Below are 19,520 nucleotides of genomic sequence, written 5' to 3'. Positions count from 1 at the left end.
GTTTCTTCTCCTGCCTTTGGGTGCTTTGGAGAAGAGGTCAACCCCCCTCTTCTATGGAAGAGCCCCTCAATTACTGGAAGACTGCCATCATTTTAACATTATGATGAGATTTATATACATTAACTATGTTTTATAGGTGGACTCAACATGGCCCAGCAAGCCCAAGGATGGACACCCAGGGTCTAGTGGTTAAGGCACCAGGCTAGAAACCAGGAGACAGTGAGTTGTAGTCCTGCCTTAGGCATCAAAGCCAGTTGGGTGACTTTGGGCCAGTCACGGTCTCTCAGCCCAGCCCACCTCACAAGGTTGTTGTGGTGAGGAAAATAGGAGGAGGAGGAGGAAGGAGTATTAGATATGTTTCTCTGCTTTGTGTTTATAAGAAATGCTAAATGCAGGATACCAATTCATAAAATTATCTTTGATGCTACTGAATGGAGCAGGGTTATCACCTGCTATGAGCCACAGCTGGCAATGTCAGGGATCAAACTTCAAAACTGCAGTGGATATGAACAGTACATAAACTAACATTTCTTTAATTTGAGTTGACCTGATTATGTGCCTTTAAGTCATTGTTGACTCCTAGTGACCTCCTAGCTAGATTTTTCTCCATAACCCCTCGTCACCATCATCCTTGTAGCTGAGTCCATCCATTCTTCTTGCTGCTGGTCTTCCTCTTCTTCTCTTTCCTTCCACCTTCCCAACATCTGACCTTCTGCCAGAGAGCTGATGGGTCTTCGCTGAATGGGTTTGGACATCTGAGCCTGCTCATTGGGCGCCTTGAGTGAGAACTCTGGATTGGTTCAACATTCAATGATCCATTCCTTGATTTTCTTGGCTGTCCACGGTCTACTCAGGAGTCTTCTCCAACAACCCCATTCAGAAGCATCAACACTTTTCCTCTTCTGCTTCTTCAGGATCCCAATTTTGCTTCCGTACGGTGTCACGGGGAATATCATGGCTTGCACAAGGTATGGGTGTATCATGGCCTCTGACAATCTCTCCCCAAGGCCTCCTGGTCTCCTCTACCAAGCGCTGGTCTGCAGCTTCGGTCTTGTCCCTTGACTGCTGATGGCTGATCCTGACAGGCTGCCCACCACTATGATGTCTTCATTGCCTTCAATCTAAGGCGTGTTGCTCTCTCTCTTGTCAGTAGTTTGGTCTTCCGAGCACATTTAATTGGAATTAATTTTGTGAAATACGATTACTGCCCACATATGTAATAATGACCCTTCTGTCATCCTGAAGAATACAATTTGCCGGGAACTTTGATGGGCACTCCCACCGCAAGTCTTGGGGAGCTGCTGAGAGAGACTCTTGCCTTCCATTCAATAAAGGCTCCAGGCCACGCATGTTGCCATGGGGGCACCAAGCCCAGGAGGTCTCAGGTTATGGAAACCCCTGGTGCTCTTTCCCAGGCCATCCAAGCTGAAGAACATGGCCAAGCCATGGTCTTTACAGCCCCGAAGGTCTCCCAGCTGTGTTGATGCTGTCCTGATTCCCAATCAATCAATCAGAATAGAGCTGGAAGGCACCTTGGAGGTCTTCTAGTCCAACCCTCTGAATCATGCCAAGCTTTGCTCGGCTCCTTGGTGCTCCGCGTTCTGCCTCAACCTGAAATGTCTTGATGAGCTCCAGCTTAGCGCATCACCGCACGCAGCTCCACCAGAGGGGGTCCGGCCAGCCCCCAACCCAGCAGGGTCTCTGAGCTCCCTCAGGCACCTTCCCTTCCCAGCAAAGGGAGCCTCAGGCCAGCGGCAGCTGTCCTGGCCAAGCTGCACTGGGGCTCCAAAGACCTAGAGCTTTTTATGGTCGGTTTATGGCAGGGCTTTTTATGCTGGATTTATGGCCATTTTTACTGTTGCATATTGTGCTGTATTCTGCGCAGTTTTTAATTATCTTTCTAATGTTTGTAATTGATTTGTGGACTGCCCATGGAATGGCAGTTAAGGACGATTTAGAAGAACAGCAAGCAAGCCAGCCTCGCTTCCAGAGATTGCCCCGTAATTAAGTCAGTGGGAAGGAAGTCTGAAAGGGGGCCAAGTTGGGGGGCTGGGACTTTGCCAGGCAAACTGGACCTCACCGCCACCCCCCCCAGGACAGAGGCACGTGGCTCTTATCTCCACCAGTTAAGAAGCAACAGAAGGGGAGCTCAGCTGCCTCCTCACACGGACCCCAGCACTCAAATACAGACAACCCTTGTGGGAGTTTTTAAAGGCTCTCTCCCACCCCCGGGGGAGGCTTTTCTTATGAAGACCACAGATCAGAGGTTCTCCACAATAGGTCCTTGGAGCCAGGAGAAGCCCTTCTGACCAGCAGTTCCTTCGATGGGTCCTTCCATCCCCACATGCAGGACCAAGAGATGTAGACAAGCCCACCCAAGCGTGAAGAGATCCCTGTTGCTCAACTGTTCCACCAGGTCCTGCTGGTGGAAGAAGCTAGAAGCTGAAGCACCGCCCTCTCTTGAAGTTGTGGCACCCAAAGGGGGTGGGCGGTGGGGGGCGGGGGAAGGAATTAACATTTGGGGTGCAACAAACCTTCACCTCTTGCTCCCCATTCCTTCCCAGATGCTTCTCTCCAAGCTCCTTGTTTGAAAACCCTCTGGTAGAGCTCATTCCAGGCCAGAGAAGAGGACATTATTTTGTGATGGGACCAGGATTGATGGCCTGTCCACAGCCAGGAGGCTCATCCTTCTCCTGGCTTCTAAAAATAGCTGCTGTGAGATGGCACTTAATGGAGCTGTCAAGCTGGAAGTAGGCATTGGGGCTGATGGATGTGAGAACGGAGGAGGAGGAGGAGGAGGAGGAGGAGGAGGAGGAGGAGGAGGAGGGGAGAAGAAGGCCCAAAGAGCCCCTCTGGAGAGAAAGGGATGGGAGCAAACGGGAGGAAGGTGCAGCAAACAAACCAGGGATGGTACCAGCTCCAGGCCAAGATAAATCCCAACTACAGATTTAAAGAATGGGGCCAATCAACAAAAGGAAAAAGGGGCCATCTGGAAGCTTCCATTAACACTCAGCGTCCTATCTTCCCTCCCCCACAGGGGGCTGACCCTGGTTGAAGGCCCACAAAGAGCTGCCCTTTCTCCGTCATCTGAGGTCGTAGACTCAGCATTCACATGATCACCAAGGCTGCCCTTCTGCTTGCTTCCTTCCGCCTGTCTCCGTCTTTACTATTCCCCAAAGCCCCCAGGCTGCTCTGCTCCGGTCAGCTAACAACCCCCAAGCTATAGAGAGCAGCTAACTGGAGAATCACGAAACATGGGCGTCGAGGCCTGCCAAGGATCCGGTCGGGACCAAGGCCTCCAGGGCCTGGTCTACAGGCAGCTGCCCTGGCAGGGGCAGGAGGAGGGTCTCTTCTCCAGCCCCAATGAGGAAGGCCTGGGAAAGGGGGGCTCCTGCTTCAGTTCAAACCAGCTGGGAGGCCCAAATCCACTGAGGATTCAGAAGTCCATCCCGACTTCTTACAATGTCCATAAAAAACAGGCAACAACCTGTGTGGATATTTGAAGAGTGGCCCTGCACCCATCCATCCATCCGTCTTTTCTCTCTCTCCCCCCATACCCTTCTATATATCTACCTACCTACCCCTCTCTCCTCTATCTTCCCTCTCCCTCTCCCATACATACACACACACACACCCCTACAAACCAACCAACTATATTTAGGAACTGCCCACCATCCCGTAGACTGACCAACTGCTGAATTTGGTAGCAACCAACATTTCCAGCGGGAGACTGTGCTGCAGTCCTCCAGTTGTGACCCCAAAAGCTCCAAATGGGTGGAGCAAAATGCTGTCGGCTACAGGCTGCCATGTTGAGGGATGAGGAGCCTAAGGAGAAGCTGAACCTCACAGCCCCCTCCCCAAACCTTCCTCTTAAAAGAGCAAGTGCCCCTTCCTCAGCAAAAGGGCCACCTGCAGACCAAGCCATCTCAGTGCTGAGCTGGTTCTCTCCTTGAGGGGGAGGGACGACAAAGGATTCCAAAGGTACTTTCAGACCCTCCCTCTTTTTCAGACTTGGCTGCAATGTGGCTGATGTACCGTTTTCATTAATAGAAACAAAACACAAACGAACCGCAACCAAGTTGCCGCAGCTTAAAAGAGAGCGAGGAAGCAAGCAGGATTCAATCTCTTTGCTCCTCTTTACGCTGAGCCACCACATAAATAAAACATTTCTGCCCATTTTTTTCCAGTTGTCAAGAATCCTGTTTTGCAAAGGGAGTGAAAAATCTGGGGTGGACTTAAATCAGAAGCTATAAAAAAAATAGTTTATTTTTCAAAGCACCTGTTCATTGCTAATCAAGCCTGGATAAACATGAGTTGTGAATAAGTGAGTAAATTATCAGAGCCCAGATCCTGGGGCCAAATGCAGCAGCCAGCCTGGTGACAGCTGTTCCCACCCCCCAAAGGCTTGGGTGAAGAAGGGGGCCATGGGGAGAAGGCTCCCACTCAATGGGGCAGGCTGGTTTTGCCTGCAGGAGGCAAGTCAATCTCTTCTTGAAAACTTCCAGTGATGGGGCACTCACAACTTCTGGAGGCAAGTTGTTCCCCTGATTAATTGTTCTAACTGTCAGGAAATTTCTCCTTAATTCTAGGTTGCTTCTCTCCTTGATGAGTTTCCATCTGTTGCTTCTTGTCCTTAGTGCTTAGCGAATAGGTGGACTTCAGAGCTCGGCCGGGAAGAAGAACCTGTCCTGACCATTGAGTCCCGCAGGGATGAGAACAGGCTGAGGCGCTCTTGCCTCCAGGAATTGTGGGTGCTCCATTACTGGAAGCTTTGGAAGTGAGACTGGGCAGCCAATTGTCTGGAATGGTATACAGTCTCCTACTTGAGAAGGGGATTGGACTACTAGAAGACCCCCAGGATCCCTTCGGACCCCGTTACTCTACGCTCTTATAACCACCACGGATGGATGACGTGTTGAGATTGTACCTGCAGGACAATGTTTGGCAAAGCCATCTGCATACACGGCCTGCTCAAGTTTAAATCACCAATTAACCTCCCCCCAGCCCCAGCCCCTTGCAGAGGCTCACTGCATTCAGCCTCCGTTCCCCCCCACCTCAGAACAGGAATGACCTTCTCCTCACAATGGGCAAAATGTATTAAAAGCACTTAATGGAGGCAATTAGGAAGACAAATATTTCCTCAAAACCAACAAGGCTTTTTCCAAAACGGCCCCCCTGAAGAAACCCGCTCTGCAGAAACTCGGAACCTTAGTGGATTTCCCAGGTCAAACCAGGGATTAGGAACGGGGGAGGGAAAAACTCCTTGGGCTGGATGGGGGAGGACCTCGCTTGCTTCTCTCCCATGGGATGGTGGTGGTGGTGGTGTCTGGAGATGACTTTCTGGGAGAGGTCACACAGGCTCTGCTGGGCTGGGTCTCTGCTCAGATTTCCATGGGCTGGAGCAAAACAGCCCCTCCCTTCCCCAAGGTTGCACCCCACGGAAATGAGGGCCTGCTTATTGCATTCCTTTCCCTGGAAGGGACACGGCTCTGGTGTCCAGAAGAACCTTGCATGGCAACAGTCAATTTTTTTGGATAGAATTTACTTCTATTCTAATAGAAAACACCCTTGACTCATTCTGTGGGTTGATAGCACATCCTAAATCTGAGTTTTCTTACATTTAGAATTCCTCAGTTCAACCTCATAAGCAGTTAGCAGTCCTGATGCTAATTGAGCCTAGGCATAATTGTAGTTTGCCAATCTATATTTTGCTTTAGGAGAGAGTAATTTAGGTATAATGTTGAAAAATGACTTTTAGGCTTTGTTTTCAATGAGCCACGTGACCCACGTCTGAACTTTATAAGCACCCAAAAACATATTCAACAGTTCCGAGCCTCCGTGATATTTCTGATCCCATTTAGAGTTTGAATGAAGCCTCTTCCTGGGGCCCACCTGCACCCTTCCAGGGAGACTTTTTCGCAACTGCACAAAAGTGTTTTACTGTATTCCAGAATGTTATTTAATTTCCCAGTCTAGCCTAGGATCTCCCACAGATCTTCTTAAGCAAGTTGGATCCTGTTTAGCTCTTCAAGATAATCCAGGATTGGCTGAAAGTCACCCTTGGCTGAGAACAAGCCAACAGGAGGAGTGGGGGGGGGGGAACCTGATGCAAACAATCTGAAAGGGTTGAGAGGGTCAACCTCTTTTCCAAAACACCCAAAGGCAGGAGAAGAAGCAACGGATGGAAACTAATCAAGAGAGAAGCAACCTGGAACTAAAAAGGAATTCCCGGACAGTTAGAACAATTAATCAGTGGAATGACTTGCCTTCCAATACTGGAGGTTTTCAAGAAGAGATTGGACGGCCATTTGTCTGCAATATTATAGGATCTCCTGCTTGAGCAAGGGGTGGGACTAGAAGATCTCCAAGGTCCTTTCCAACTGGTGTTATTCTATCACCCGCAAGGCAACTTTGCTTTCTGACTGCTACCTCCGCCTGCAGGGCAGGGCCAGAAGGCAACGGGGGGGGGGGGAATGACTGCAATCAAAGCTCTCCGTCTTTTTTAGGGTGTGTGGTGCATAACACAACTAACACCTCATCCTGGCGGCAGACATCTTGACCATATCCTGGATGCCTCAGATTTACCCAGGATCATCTCTTGCCCACCAGATTCACACAAAATTGTATGCGATGCCTGTTTAAAAATTCTTACAATTTTTAAAATTTCTCCTCCAATCCCCCATTTTGGGGTGAACATGCAAGCTTGCACGTCCTTTGGTCTAAAATTGACTGGTCCTAACAATAAAATTGGAATTTGAGGGGTAGCCATTCCCCCCACCCATGGCCTTCTGAAGAAGGAGAGGTTCCATCCTGCTCCATCTACAATCCCTGAGTCTGGTGAGAAGAGGACTACAAAGTCTTCTCTGAAACGTGTCCCTTGACTCTGTGAAGGACAGCCGGACGGAGGCAGTGTCCAGTCTGCAAAAGGGAGCCCCTGGTTGCTTGTCCCATAAGGCACAGATGTTCTGGGCAGAGAGAGGTTGGCTCCATCAGGAACTCCCACGCAAGGAGGCCGCCTCTCAAAGTGCACTTCTGCTTGCTGTGCGGAGCTGTGAGAATGCAGATATAATCAAGGATGCTTTGGAGTAATTAGTCAATGACTGACACCCACAATTTCCCCTCAATGATTATTATATGTTCCCGCTTTTGAGAGAAAGGGAGAGGCAGCGGCAACTGGAATGTAGCTGGCCAAAGGCAGAACTGGTGAGGGCATCTGCAGCCTTCCCAGCTCATTAGTGGCATTGTCCTCTTCCTCTCTGCCGCCAGCGCCTGCCTTCGCCCTGGGAACAGAGCTGTTCACCCTTCATCCCACTCTCCCGCCCGCCCACACTTCAAGGGTCCAGGCTCACCACAACAGAGCGGCCACGGTCTCCTCTGTGGGACCCCCTTAGGTCCAAGGGCCTTCTCCAGCCTTCTGCCCAGTTCAGCCCCCACCTCCAATACTTAACCCCATCTACACACATCCCTTGCCAAGGTTGTGGGTCCGCCTTTCAAATCCCCCCCCCCCGTTCCCTTGGGCAACCCATCTGCCCCTCTTCCGAAGGGCTGCTCTGCCTCTCATCTCCCCACCCCGGCTAGCCCTGGGCAACGGGCAGAAGGAATGGCCCCGTCAGGAGCAAAAGACCAGCCGCCCCCAGTGAGCAGGAGGGAAGTTCAAGAGCCAGGCTGGAAAGGAGATCTTCACAGAAAAAGAAGCGGAGGTTGCAGGTCGATCATCAGGAACTGCGTTTAAACATGCTTGGGATAAACACACGTCTATCATCTGACAAAAATTAATAAATTAAAAACTAATAAAATAAGGATAAGGATAAGGATAAAATAATAAATAAATAAATAAATAAATAAATAAATAAATAAATAAATAAATAAATAAATAAATAAATAAATAAATAAATAAGGACAGGCACGATGGATCACTGAGTTTTTTCTGTCATTGGTTTTGTATGTTTCCGCATATCTAGGCTCCAATTAAAGTGACCTATTGCTATGCAGAAGAATCTTCTAAGGAAGCCTCTGCTAGGAGCATCCAGAGTGGGCTGCCCTTAGTTGTGACTACGTGGGCCGATCCCTCTTTTGACTCCGGCCCCAGGTGCTGCCACTCTTTCTCCTACAGGCCTGGACGGACAGGAGGAAGAGATGCAACTAAGACAATATAGAGATGAAAGGAACCTGAGTCTGGAAGAGAACCGCATCCAAGGGAGCATCTCAAAGAGTCGACTTCGTTCTCACAAAAAGAAAGGGAGGGGAGGGGGAAGCACACTCAGACGTGCAAGATGTTGTTCCTATAATCTTATAATAATAAATCAGCAATAGGTAAACCTCTGCAAACCTCTTGGAGGGCTGCAAAGCACTATGAAGCGGCATGCAAGTCTAAGTGTTCCTGCCAGTGCTAAGGCTAAGCAGCTGCCTGAGCTTTGGCGTGTGGTCGTTCTGGCCACGTGGCTACGGAAAAGGCAAAGGTCTTCGGACAAGACTGGCTCCCTTGACTAAGCAAGAGAAAGGAACACCACCTCGAGAGTAAGACGCGATGGGGAAGCCTTCTGCTTTCTCTTGTTTCCATCACAGGCACTTCTGAAGAGCCTCAACTCAACCTCTCTGGCCGCTCCCAACTTAGAGGATGTTCTCAGGTGCAGCTATTTTTCCTTCCCCAATATTTCTCCCCGTGGATCACACGTTGCCTGTTATTTTTCTACTGGCATTTGCATATCTAACTTTCTCCAGCAATTTCCTTCTGCCAAGGTACAGATATCCTGCTTGTTCTGAGGTTTTTGGGTTTTTTTTGCCGTTTACGTGCAATTGTTTAATCGCTTTTCTCTGCCAAATGCAACCACTTTTATCTCTGTCACACTAATTTTCAAATCCATATTCCTCCTTGCATCATGCAGCCTATTGAACGGCTCTTGGTTGCTCAGACAATAACGCCGCTTCAGGTGAATGCCAAAGCCCCCGTCTGTCCATCTGCCCAGCCGGACCGCCCCTGACCGCCACTGCAAGCTTTCCTTTAAACAATCAAGCGACCTGGCATAGATTTCTTTGACTCCCTGTTCAATATTCTGCTTTTTTTCTTGCACGCTTTCCTTGTGTCGTGTTCTGCTCATAGCATTCAGCAATCAATGTTCAAACTGACACCGAATTTTCTGTAATTCAAATCTATTCATAGAATAATAGAATGAAAGGGCTGGAGGGGTCATGGAGGTCATCTGCCCAACCCCCATCCAAACAGGAAGCAACAACTGCAACACACACACACACACACACACACACGGGGGATTCCACCTCGTCCTAAGACAACAGATTCCACCACTGAGTGGCTCTCAGTGTTCCTGATGTCCGATCGAAATCTTCTTTCTTGTAATTTCAACTCTTTGTTTCATGTCCCGTCTTCTGAAACGACGTTGAGCATTGCTGCCCAACCCTCTCCATGCAGTCACTCTTCATCTACTGGAAGGCCATCATCGTGTTTTCTCTCAGTCTTCTCTTCCCCAGGCTAAACTATCTCCAAAATGTTCCTTACGTGTTTTTCTTTTCTGGTTCCTAACAAAGGGACACATTCCACTTTGCTGAAGTCCATCCAAAATTGTGGTTTCCAGAACTGGATGAAATATTCTAGGTGGGGTCTAAGCAATGCACATTGAGCTGTGGTGGCGCAGTGGTTAGAGTGCAGTACTGCAGGCGACTTCTGCTGACTGCTGGCTGCCAGAAGTTTGGCAGTTTGAATCTCACCAGGCTCAAGGTTGACTCAGCCTTTCATCCTTCTGAGGTGGGTAAAATGAGGAGCCAGATTGCTGGGGGCAAGAGAGGCTGACTCTGGAAACCACTCAGAGTGGGCTGGAAAGCACCGGAAAGCAATATATGAGCCTAAGGGCTATTGCTAATGGAGCAGAATGATGACACCTTTTCTGCTGGACATTTTTCTTCCTTTGATGCAGTCTAAGATTGCATTTTTCTTTGTGGATCACACTGTTGCCTGGTGTTCTGTTTGTGATCCACCAAAACATCCAACAGCGGTTTACAAAGTCAGCATAATCGCCCCCAAACAATCTGGATCCTTATTTGACCGACCTCAGAAGGATGGAAGGCTGAGCCAACCTTGAGTCGGTCAGGATCGAACTCCTGGCGCTGGGCAGAATTGGTCTGAGGTACTGAATTCTTACTGCTGTGCCACCAGAGCTCCTAATATCTTTTGAATTTACTGCCGGTTAACATATCCTCCACCTCAGGTTTGATTTTGGCATCCGTCCAAGTTGAAATTCATCCTGCTGGTTTCTGCCCGGGGTTCCAGCCTGTTAAGATCCTCTTGAACTGTGATCTTGTCCTCCACGGGCGTCTGCTGCCTCCAATATTTGTGTGACATCTGCAAATCTAATCGTCCTATTTCCTAATTCCTCATCAGGCGTTTCTAAATGTGTGTTGCACAGCACAGGGCCTACCACGGACAGTTGAGGGGTGTCGTAAACGCTTCCTTCCAAGTTGGTGCCTGGCCTTTTGTCATAAGCTCCCTGGCCATGAATGTTCGGCCAGCCGTGCATCTCCAGCAGCAAGAGCCTCTTGGGGGTCGTCATGAAAAGCTCCGCTAAAGTCCAGCGAAGCTGCCCTTCGCGGCCTTCCAGTCATTACTTATAATGGCCACATTCACAAAGACTATGGTTCACTGCAGTGTTGCCCAACCTTAGCAATGCGGAGTGGACGTCCACTCCCAGAATTCCCCAGCCAGCCACATTCACCCCTGGGGGGGGGCGTGGGGGGGAGCTAACAAACATGTTGAGCCATGACGGGTCCACCTGGGAGAAGGACGGCTGCAGGGGATCCCCGGTTGCGCTCAGCGAGTGCTAGCGAAACAGCGGCTCCACCTCCGCAAGAAGGCGGCAGCTTGGAGACGGGAGCTGATGCAGCCCCCTCCCTCCCCCCCCCACCCTGGCTTGATGGGTCAGGAGGCAATGGAGGAGGAGGAAGAGGGGGCATCCTGCCCACACTCTCCCTGCCACACTGAGGAACAAGGATCCAGCAGGGCAAAGCTCCAGGGGGGTTCCAGAATGTGCTGAAACATTTTGTGCCCAGGGAAGAGGGGGCTCCTGGGAGGAGGGAAGATGGGGTGGGGGCTGACAGGAAAGGCAGGCAGAGTGCAAAAATGTGTGGTGAGTGGATGGAGCTTCGGCTGCTTGATGCTCCTTCAGCACCAACAAAGGAGAAGATTGGTAGCTCAGGGTGGATATGAGGGCTCCTTGGTGACCTCTGGCAGATGTTTCATGACCCAACTAGGGAACATCATCTGTGCTAGAAGGGAGGGAGGGTTGCAGAGAGAAGGAGGGGGAGGAAGGCCTCCATAGCGAAGGGATGGACTCTCACAAAGGTGTCCCAGGTTCAAGTCCTGTCAGACACGGATGCTCCCTGGTGGGACTTCCCTTGACAGGGAAGAAACGGGATGCTAAGCTTCTGGAGAGAAATATGAATATACACCAGTTAAAGAAAAGGTGGCACATAGGTGGTTGGTGGAAAGGAAGACGGCCCAGCTGGTAGGTTGATGGGCCAGGAAGTGTGCGGGAAGCCCATCTTCCAAAGACTGGTGCTATCAGCCCTTCAAGGTAGGCCACGTCAGGAAACAGGACTCTATGGTTCCAAAGAGAACCTCAATATTCTTATACCGGTCAAGACGGGGCAACCTGGAGTTTCTTCCTCTCCCGCTCCTGACTTTCTAAGCTTTCTCAGTGGACGCCTTCCTGGTGATTGTGGCGTGGCCTCCTCCACGGTCATCTCCTGCTCCTCCAGGGCAGCCTAATAAAGTTCCCTCTGGCTCCTGAATATGCTAAGCCAAGACCTTCCACCACCAAGAGTCCCGAGTCAGGCGTCTCCTGCAGCCAGCCCGGGTCCAAAGGTCCACGGAGGGCAGTGCCACGGCCACCTCAACGGCCAATAAAGCTCAGAGGAAGAATGTTTTCTCCATCTCAGTTCGGCATCTCCGGAACAAAACCCTCCGACTCCCCAAGATTTACAGCGGTGCTCAAGACGATCCTTGCAAGGGACTCCCTGCATACAAAACAGCTTTGCGGTCCATGAAAACACCGTCTCACGTCCAACTTCACCGCTGAGATTCATGCTTTGCCTTGGTTCTTCTAGCCCCCCCAATACTAGAACCTGCAGACATCCTGTGGCCAACACAGCACCCTCCCCTCAAGTATGGGGCAATCTACGGTCTCTAGATAGCAGCCGCCTTTGGAAGAGGCTTCCATCTTCTGAGAGAAAGTCACACCTGAAAGCCAGCTTGTCCTAAGCCCCACCTGGAAGTGCACGAAGGATCTGCTTCTCTTTTCCTCTCACCCATGTAACAGATGCAACACACACAGGACCCACAGCGCTAGGAGCCTGTACAACATCTGCTTCACCTTTCTAGCTTGCAACCCTCCAAGGTTGACCAGTTTGGGCACTGGTATCTCTTAGCTTTTTCCAGGGAGAAGATGTTCCTTGATTCAGTAGATCCCCTAGACCTCAAAAGGCACCTTGCTTTGTTGTTCTTTCAATGGATTGGAAACATCCCAGAGGCACCAACTACCCTGCAGGGGTGTTGCTAGGGAATTGGGGAAAGCTACGGGGGAGGAGATTTAAGAGGAAAGATGGGGAGAGGGGCTGTCCATCAAAATGAGGAGCAATAACATTTCCTCGGCTAAGGACATTAGATCAGTTACCAAAGACCCATAAAGAAGCTGGTACCATCATGAGGTCCAGTAGCCTGCAGACCGTCTTATGAAAGTGGCTCTCTCAGAGGCCCTTCTAGGCACGGCAAGGGCCATCAAGCAGCCGAGCCCTCATCCCGGCCCTCCTGGTGGCCTGTGGGATGAGGGGAAGCCAACGGTCTGCAATGGGCACCCCAGTCCTGGCCCGCTCTCTTCGATCTCCCCTCCCCCCCAAAGGTTCTTACCTGGTCGGGCATCGAACTGCCGCATCTGCACCTCCTCGACACATTCTGCCGGGAACCAGCCGGTCCGTCCTTTCACGCTTCCTTCCCAGAAGCCCCCTTCTCCGATGCTGAGCACTGTGGGGGGAAATGGGGGGGGAGGGAGGGAGGAAGAGTCAGATCTATTGAGGCTAAGCATGAACACAGAGGGCCAAAAAGGGCTGCCCCTCCCTCTTTGACATAACCCCACCCTTCCAGGTGCCCACCGGAGACCCCCATGGCCCTCTAGCTTCCTGTAACCTTCCCTTTTTCCCACTCGTGGTCTGCTAAGGGAAGAACTATTCAAAATTGTATGCATTTTCATTTGTATGAAAATCGGCATCCATTTTTGTTCATATTTTTGTAAGCTAGCCCCACTTGCAAGTATGTTTATATTGCCTAGACCCTTAACATGTGCCAAGTTACAAGGTGCTTCCTCTAACCAATTCTCTTTTGACCCAAAAAGGCACTTTTTGATTCATCTGCACCCCAAAATTCCAACAGCTGCTCAAAGACAGGGAGAATCGGTTTCCTGCTTGCAGGTGGGCCCAGGAGGTGGGAGTCCGTGTTTGAGCCCTGGCCTCTGAATGGAGCAAGCTGCCCCATCGTACAGTAGCTCCAGGCTCTCTCTCTCCTGCTTTCAAGCCCCAGAAGCTGGTCCCACGTGTTCTCCCCCCTCCCAACACTTGAGAATCAAGGCACCATCCAGGTTCTGGCCAGGGCCAGGTGTGGACAGTGGGCAGAGAATTCTGGGGTTTGCATGGCTGCTTGGGGAATTCTGGGAGTTGAAGTCCACAAGTCTGAAAATCACCTAGGTTGGACAGTCCTGAATCTTGGCAGCTTCAACCCTGGAAGACTCTACCACAAAGCCTCCCCAGGGAGTGTTCAAAACATAAATAAATAATAGAAATGGAAGATTATGAAGACATCAAGGGCATTCACCCCTTGAACCTAAGGCCCGGAGGTCTCTCTGCATTGGAATGCCAATAGATATTCCGTCCATTTCCAAACACCTCTGGGGTGAGAGAGTTTCAAAAACCAGGGCTGCCCTTTTGAGGGACTCCCAGAATCCCCCAGCTGGCATGGAAATGACTAAAGCAGCAGCAGCAGCAGCAAAAACTCCAGAGTAAATGCCAGCCTGGGCTGCATTAACAGAGGGACAGAATCAAGATCACGTGAAGTTTTAGTGGTGTTTTATAATGCCTTAGTTACACCACACTTGGAATACTGCATCCAGCGTTGGTTGCCACGATACAAAAAGGATGTTGCGACTCCAGAAAGAGCAACAAAGATGATTAAGGAGCTGGAGGCTAAAACATATGAAGAACGGTTGCAGGAACTGTCTGTGTCTAGTTTAATGAAAAGAAGGACTGGGACGGCATGATAGCAGTCATCCAATATCTGAGGGGCTGCCACAAAGAAGAGGGAGACAAGCTATTGGTCTCATTCGAGACAATGACGAATCCGCATATAGACGAGAGGTCGAACGACTAGCCTTGTGGTGCAACCAAAACAATCTGGAACTGAACACACTCAAAACCGTAGAAATGGTGGTAGACTTTAGGAGAAACCCTTCCATACTTCCACCTCTCACAATACTTGACAACACAGTATCAACAGTAGAAACCTTCAAATTTCTAGGTTCTATCATATCGCAAGATCTAAAATGGACAGCTAACATCAAAAACATCATTAAAAAAGGACAACAAAGAATGTTCTTTCTGCGCCAACTCAGTAAGCTCAAACTGCCCAAGGAGCTGCTGATTCAGTTCTACAGAGGAATTATTGAGTCTGTCATTTGCACCTCTATAACTGTCTGGTTCGGTTCTGCAACCCAACAAGAAAAACACAGACTTCAGAGGATAATTAGAACTGCAGAAAAAATAATTGCTACCAACCTGCCTTCCATTGAGGACCTGTATACTGCACGAATCAAGAAGAGGGCCGTGAAAATATTTACAGACCCCTCGCATCCTGGACATAAACTGTTTCAACTCCTACCCTCAAAACGACGCTATAGAGCACTGCACACCAGAACAACTAGACACAAGAACAGTTTTTCCGAAGGCCATCACTCTGCTAAACAAATAATTCCCTCAACACTGTCAGACTATTTACTGAATCTGCACTACTATTAATCTTCTCATAGTTCCCATCACCAATCTCTTTCCATTTATGACTGTATGACTATAACTTGTTGCTGGCAATCCTTATGATTTATATTGATATATTGACCATCAATTGTGTTGTAAATGTTGTACCTTGATGAACGTATCTTTTCTTTTATGTACACTGAGAGCATATGCACCAAGACAAATTCCTTGTGTGTTCAATCACACTTGGCCAATAAAATTCTATTCTATTCTATTCTATTCTATTCTATTCTATTCTATTCTATTCTCCAAAGCCCCTGAAGGCAGGACAAGAAGCAATGGGTGGAAACTGATCAAGGAGAGAAGCAACCTGTTCCTGTGAGAACAATTAACCAGTGGAATAGTTTCCCTCCAGAAGTTGTGGCTGCTCCATCACTGGAGGTTTTTAAGAAGAGCCTGTCTGAAATGGGCTGATAGGTTCTCCTGTTTGTGCAGGGGGTTGGACTAGAAGACCTCTAAGGTCTCTTCCAGCTCTGTTATTCTGTTTCTGTAAAGATGCTCTTTCTTGGGAGTCCCAATGCCCAGCCTTTGGGGCTAACCGTCAACAGCTCCTAACTTGCGAATTTTTACCCAGAGGTTAGAAGGAGGCTATAGTAACAACCAAAAGAGCTTCTATCAATACGCTGAAAATGAAAAGGAAATGAAAGGACCAGGATAGCAGCTGCTGCGTGAAAAGAGCAAAATGCTGTCCCATATCAAAAGAGTCATTCAATTATTCTGGTTCGGTCTTCTTCAACCAAAAAGATGCCTTCCACTTGAAAATGGCAAAGAATACGGAAATAGAAATAGGACTGGAATGCTTCGTTCCTTGGGAGGCGTTGATGTCCCTGAAGCAAGAAAGACCAGGCAGCTGAAATCCAGCCAGCGTGTAAGATAAGATCCCTGGGGGATTTTCTGGAGCAGATCATAAGATGATGGCTTTGCAAGCCCCTTGAAAACAATGCAGCAATGACCAGAAATCACCAATGATTTGTCCCAAAAGATTTAGTCACAGAAGACCCTCACTATTGGATTGGATCAGTTCCTTAATAGATTGTTGGTATTCAGAAAGTCATAATATAACTTGACTTTGGCAAAACATTTGATTTGTCCATTAGGAAGCAGGTTAAAGGTAGGCTAGATGGCACGTCAACTGTCTGAAAGTAGATTAAAAAATGGTACTGACCATATAATCATTAGCAGCTCTTGATCACGTTAAGGAGAGACACACAAAATTTGTTCTAGTACGCAAGAAAATTAAGGTCTTTTGGATAAGAATTTGGTGGATTATTCAAAATGTACTGAAGAAGAAGATAAAGTTCCTGCCACAATTTTTCCTTTTGGGAATTATAATGGATTGTACAGGGATTGAGACTAAACTGATTTTGAACTTAATAACAGCAGCAAGACTGTTGATTGGACAATACTGGAAGAAAGAAGAGATACCTACAATAGAAGAATGGATATTGAAAGTTATTAACTTGGCTGAGATGGCTAAAATCTCAGCGTTTTTAAAAGACAATACGCAGGAAAGATATTTAATTGAATGGAAAAATGGATTGATTATCTACAAAACAGATATCAGATTAAGAAATATCAGATTGCCTTTGAATAATTAGAAAGTTATTTTATGTAATGGGAGGGGGTTGGGAGACGAAAAGCTTTGGATGTGGTTATTTGGATTGGACTTTACCTTGTGATTGACCCGGGAAGCCGGGGGTGGGGGAGGGAGGGGGGTGTTTTGTTTTGTTTTTTTTTTTGGGAGGGAGGGGGAAAAAAGGGGGAAAATGTTTTTGTTTTTTTTAAAACTCTTTCAATAAAAAAAAAAAGTGTGATTGGAAAAAAAAAAAAAAAAAAAAAATTTGTTCTAGTACCTCAAGATGAGGGAACAATTATCAACAGTAATTGGGAGAAGGATCTTGGAGTCCTAGTGGACAATCACTTCAATAGGAGTCAGCGGTGTGACGCAGCTGCCAAAAGGGTCCAGGTATCCTAGGATTTGGGGCAATCATCAGCGGCCTGGGAGTTGTAATCCAGCTTTAAGCACAGGCTATTTACGGGACCGCCTACTGCCACCAACAGCCTCCCATCGACCTGTGCGCTCTCACAGGGAGGGCCTCCTCGGGTACCATCGGTTAGACAATGTCGACTGGTGGTTTCCAGGGGGAGGGCCTTCTCTGTGGGGGCTCCTGCCCTCTGGAATGAGTTGCCTCCGGGGCTTCACCAACTCCCCGACCTCCGGACCTTCCGCCGCGAGCTGAAGACTCTTATTCCATCGAGCAGGGCTAGCCTAAAAATGTTGTTTTAATGGGGTTTTAGATTGTTATTGTTTAGTTTTTAGGAAAATTTTGGCCATAAGTTATATTAATTTTATACTGTTTTTAACTTGTATAATAACGTGTTTTTAAATTGGCTGTTAACCGCCCTGAGTCCTTCGGGAGAAGGGCGGGATATAAATATGATTTATAAACAAACAAACAAACAAACAAATAAATAAATAGCCAATTGGGTGGCTCTGGCTCAATGCCTCTCCCTCAGCCTAACCCACCTCACAGGGCTGTTGTTGCAGGGAAAACAGCGGGAGGAAGGAGTATTAGGTATATATTGCATCCAGTTTTGGTCACCATATTATAAAAAAGATGTTGAAATTCTAAAAAGAGTGCAGAGAAGAGCAACCAAGATGATGAGGGGACTGGAGGCTAAAACATTCGAAGAACTGTTGCAGGAACTGGGCCTGGCTAGTCTAGGGAATCTTCCAATATTTGGGGCTGCCACACAGAGGAGGAAGGGGGTCAAGCTATTTCCCAAAGCACCCGAAGGCCAAAGAACAGTGGATGGAAACTGAATAAAGAGAGATTCAACCTGCAAATAAGGACAAATTTCCTAAGTGACAGCAATCAACCCATGGAACAGAAGTTGCCTTCTGAAGTTCTGGGAACTTCATCCCTGGAAGCTTTCAAGAAGAGACTGGACTTCCATCTGTCAGAAATGGTGCAGGGTCTCCTGCTTGGGCCGTGGGTTGGACTAGATGACCTACAAGGTCCCTTCCAACTCATCTGTTAATCTGTACGTTCACCACAGTGAGTTACATATGAAAAGCATAAAAGGGTGGGATAAAAGTCGTATGAATGAAGACATGAATGAGTGAATGAATGCCAGAATGCAAGAAAAACTTCCCAAGAGTCTTTCAAGAGTAGAGGGTTCGCTCTCCTGCACTGGACCTATTCTGGTCCATCCTCATCCTGGATGCTTTAAAGTTGATCTCTGAGCTGATCAAGGAGTTGACCTCAAGGATCTTCCCCATGATGCCCAGATTCCTCTTCTCTCTGCAGTGGGGCAGAAACAGGCTGTGCTGGTGGGACTCCCCCTCCCCCACCCCGTGTGATTGTGTGTCAGTGCAGAGAACAGCCAGACTAAAAGACGTTCCCTGGTGTCACCCTTCCTCCTTCCTTCTCAATCTGATATATTCCTGATGAAGCCCATTCTGCCATTTCCTCCACTCAAGCCAGGCTCCTGGCGAGACCTTGCAAGCCAAAAGGCCATTTGTGTGTGTGTGTGGGAGCTCAGATAAACATCTGCAATTATTGCCTTGACCATCTGGAGGAAGAGTCCATGTGTGTGTGTGTGTACATGAAGACAGCGACTCAGTGCAGCCACCGTCCAAGCTGCATTTGGCTATCCATTACTGGGGGGGCGGGGGGGGGGGGCTAATGGCTGCAGCAAAGGCAGGGCCGGTCCTTCGCATGCAGAGGGATGCTCTCTAAAGCAGCAGCTGCCACCCGAAGGGAGGGAGCCAAGCGTCCCAGGGCCAACACGGCCTCTTCCCCTCCTGCCATGACCAGCAACTCTAACCCAAGGAGCAAGGTTGGACTCGGGGGGGGGGGGCGGGGGGGGGGGCGGGGGGGAAACAGAGGCTGGCCCTGCCATCCACATCTTTTCCAGACAGCTGGACATCAAGTGTCCCATCCAGCAGACCTTCCAAGGGAGAAATGAAAGAGGGAAGATCTCCTCTGTCTCCTTAAACAGAATATCAGAATTGGAGGGGACCTTGGAGGTCTTCTAATCCAACCCACTGCTTGAGCAGGAGACTCGCCTAGCCCATTCCAGACAAGTGACCGTCTAGTCTCTTCTAAAAAACCTCCAATGATGGAGCAACTTCTGGAGGCAAGTGGTTCCACTAGTTAATTGTTTCCACTCTTGGGAAATTTCTCCTTAGTTCTAGGTCACTTCTCTCCTTTATTTATTTCCATCAATTGCTTCTCGTTCTAAATGGAAGGTCTGGGCCATCCCTGGGTTTGTGGATTCCTGCAAGACCCCAGCAGTGGTTGGGGGGCCAGGGCCTCTGCCCCTCTCCCCCAGACCCTCAGTGCAAAGGGGCTGCTTTTCAGTGGGCGGATCTCTTTTTTCTTTTCAGGTTCGATCAAAGCAAGCCAATTATGCAGGAAAGGAGGAAGCCGCAG

The 19,520-nt window shown here is 48.8% G+C and overlaps 1 protein-coding gene across 1 annotated transcript in view; it reads right to left on the bottom strand.

The window, feature by feature from the left end:
* Window positions 1-19,520, bottom strand: part of SHANK3 (SH3 and multiple ankyrin repeat domains 3) — a 309,563-nt gene that overhangs the window by 92,327 nt on the left and 197,716 nt on the right. The window contains 1 exon segment of the mRNA XM_058191734.1: window positions 12,914-13,027. Coding sequence (XP_058047717.1) covers window positions 12,914-13,027 — 114 coding nt within the window.

This window comes from Ahaetulla prasina, chromosome 7, assembly GCF_028640845.1.
Source record: "Ahaetulla prasina isolate Xishuangbanna chromosome 7, ASM2864084v1, whole genome shotgun sequence".
NCBI classification, from domain to species: domain Eukaryota; kingdom Metazoa; phylum Chordata; class Lepidosauria; order Squamata; family Colubridae; genus Ahaetulla; species Ahaetulla prasina.
This window is presented reverse-complemented; position numbering and strand designations above follow the sequence as displayed.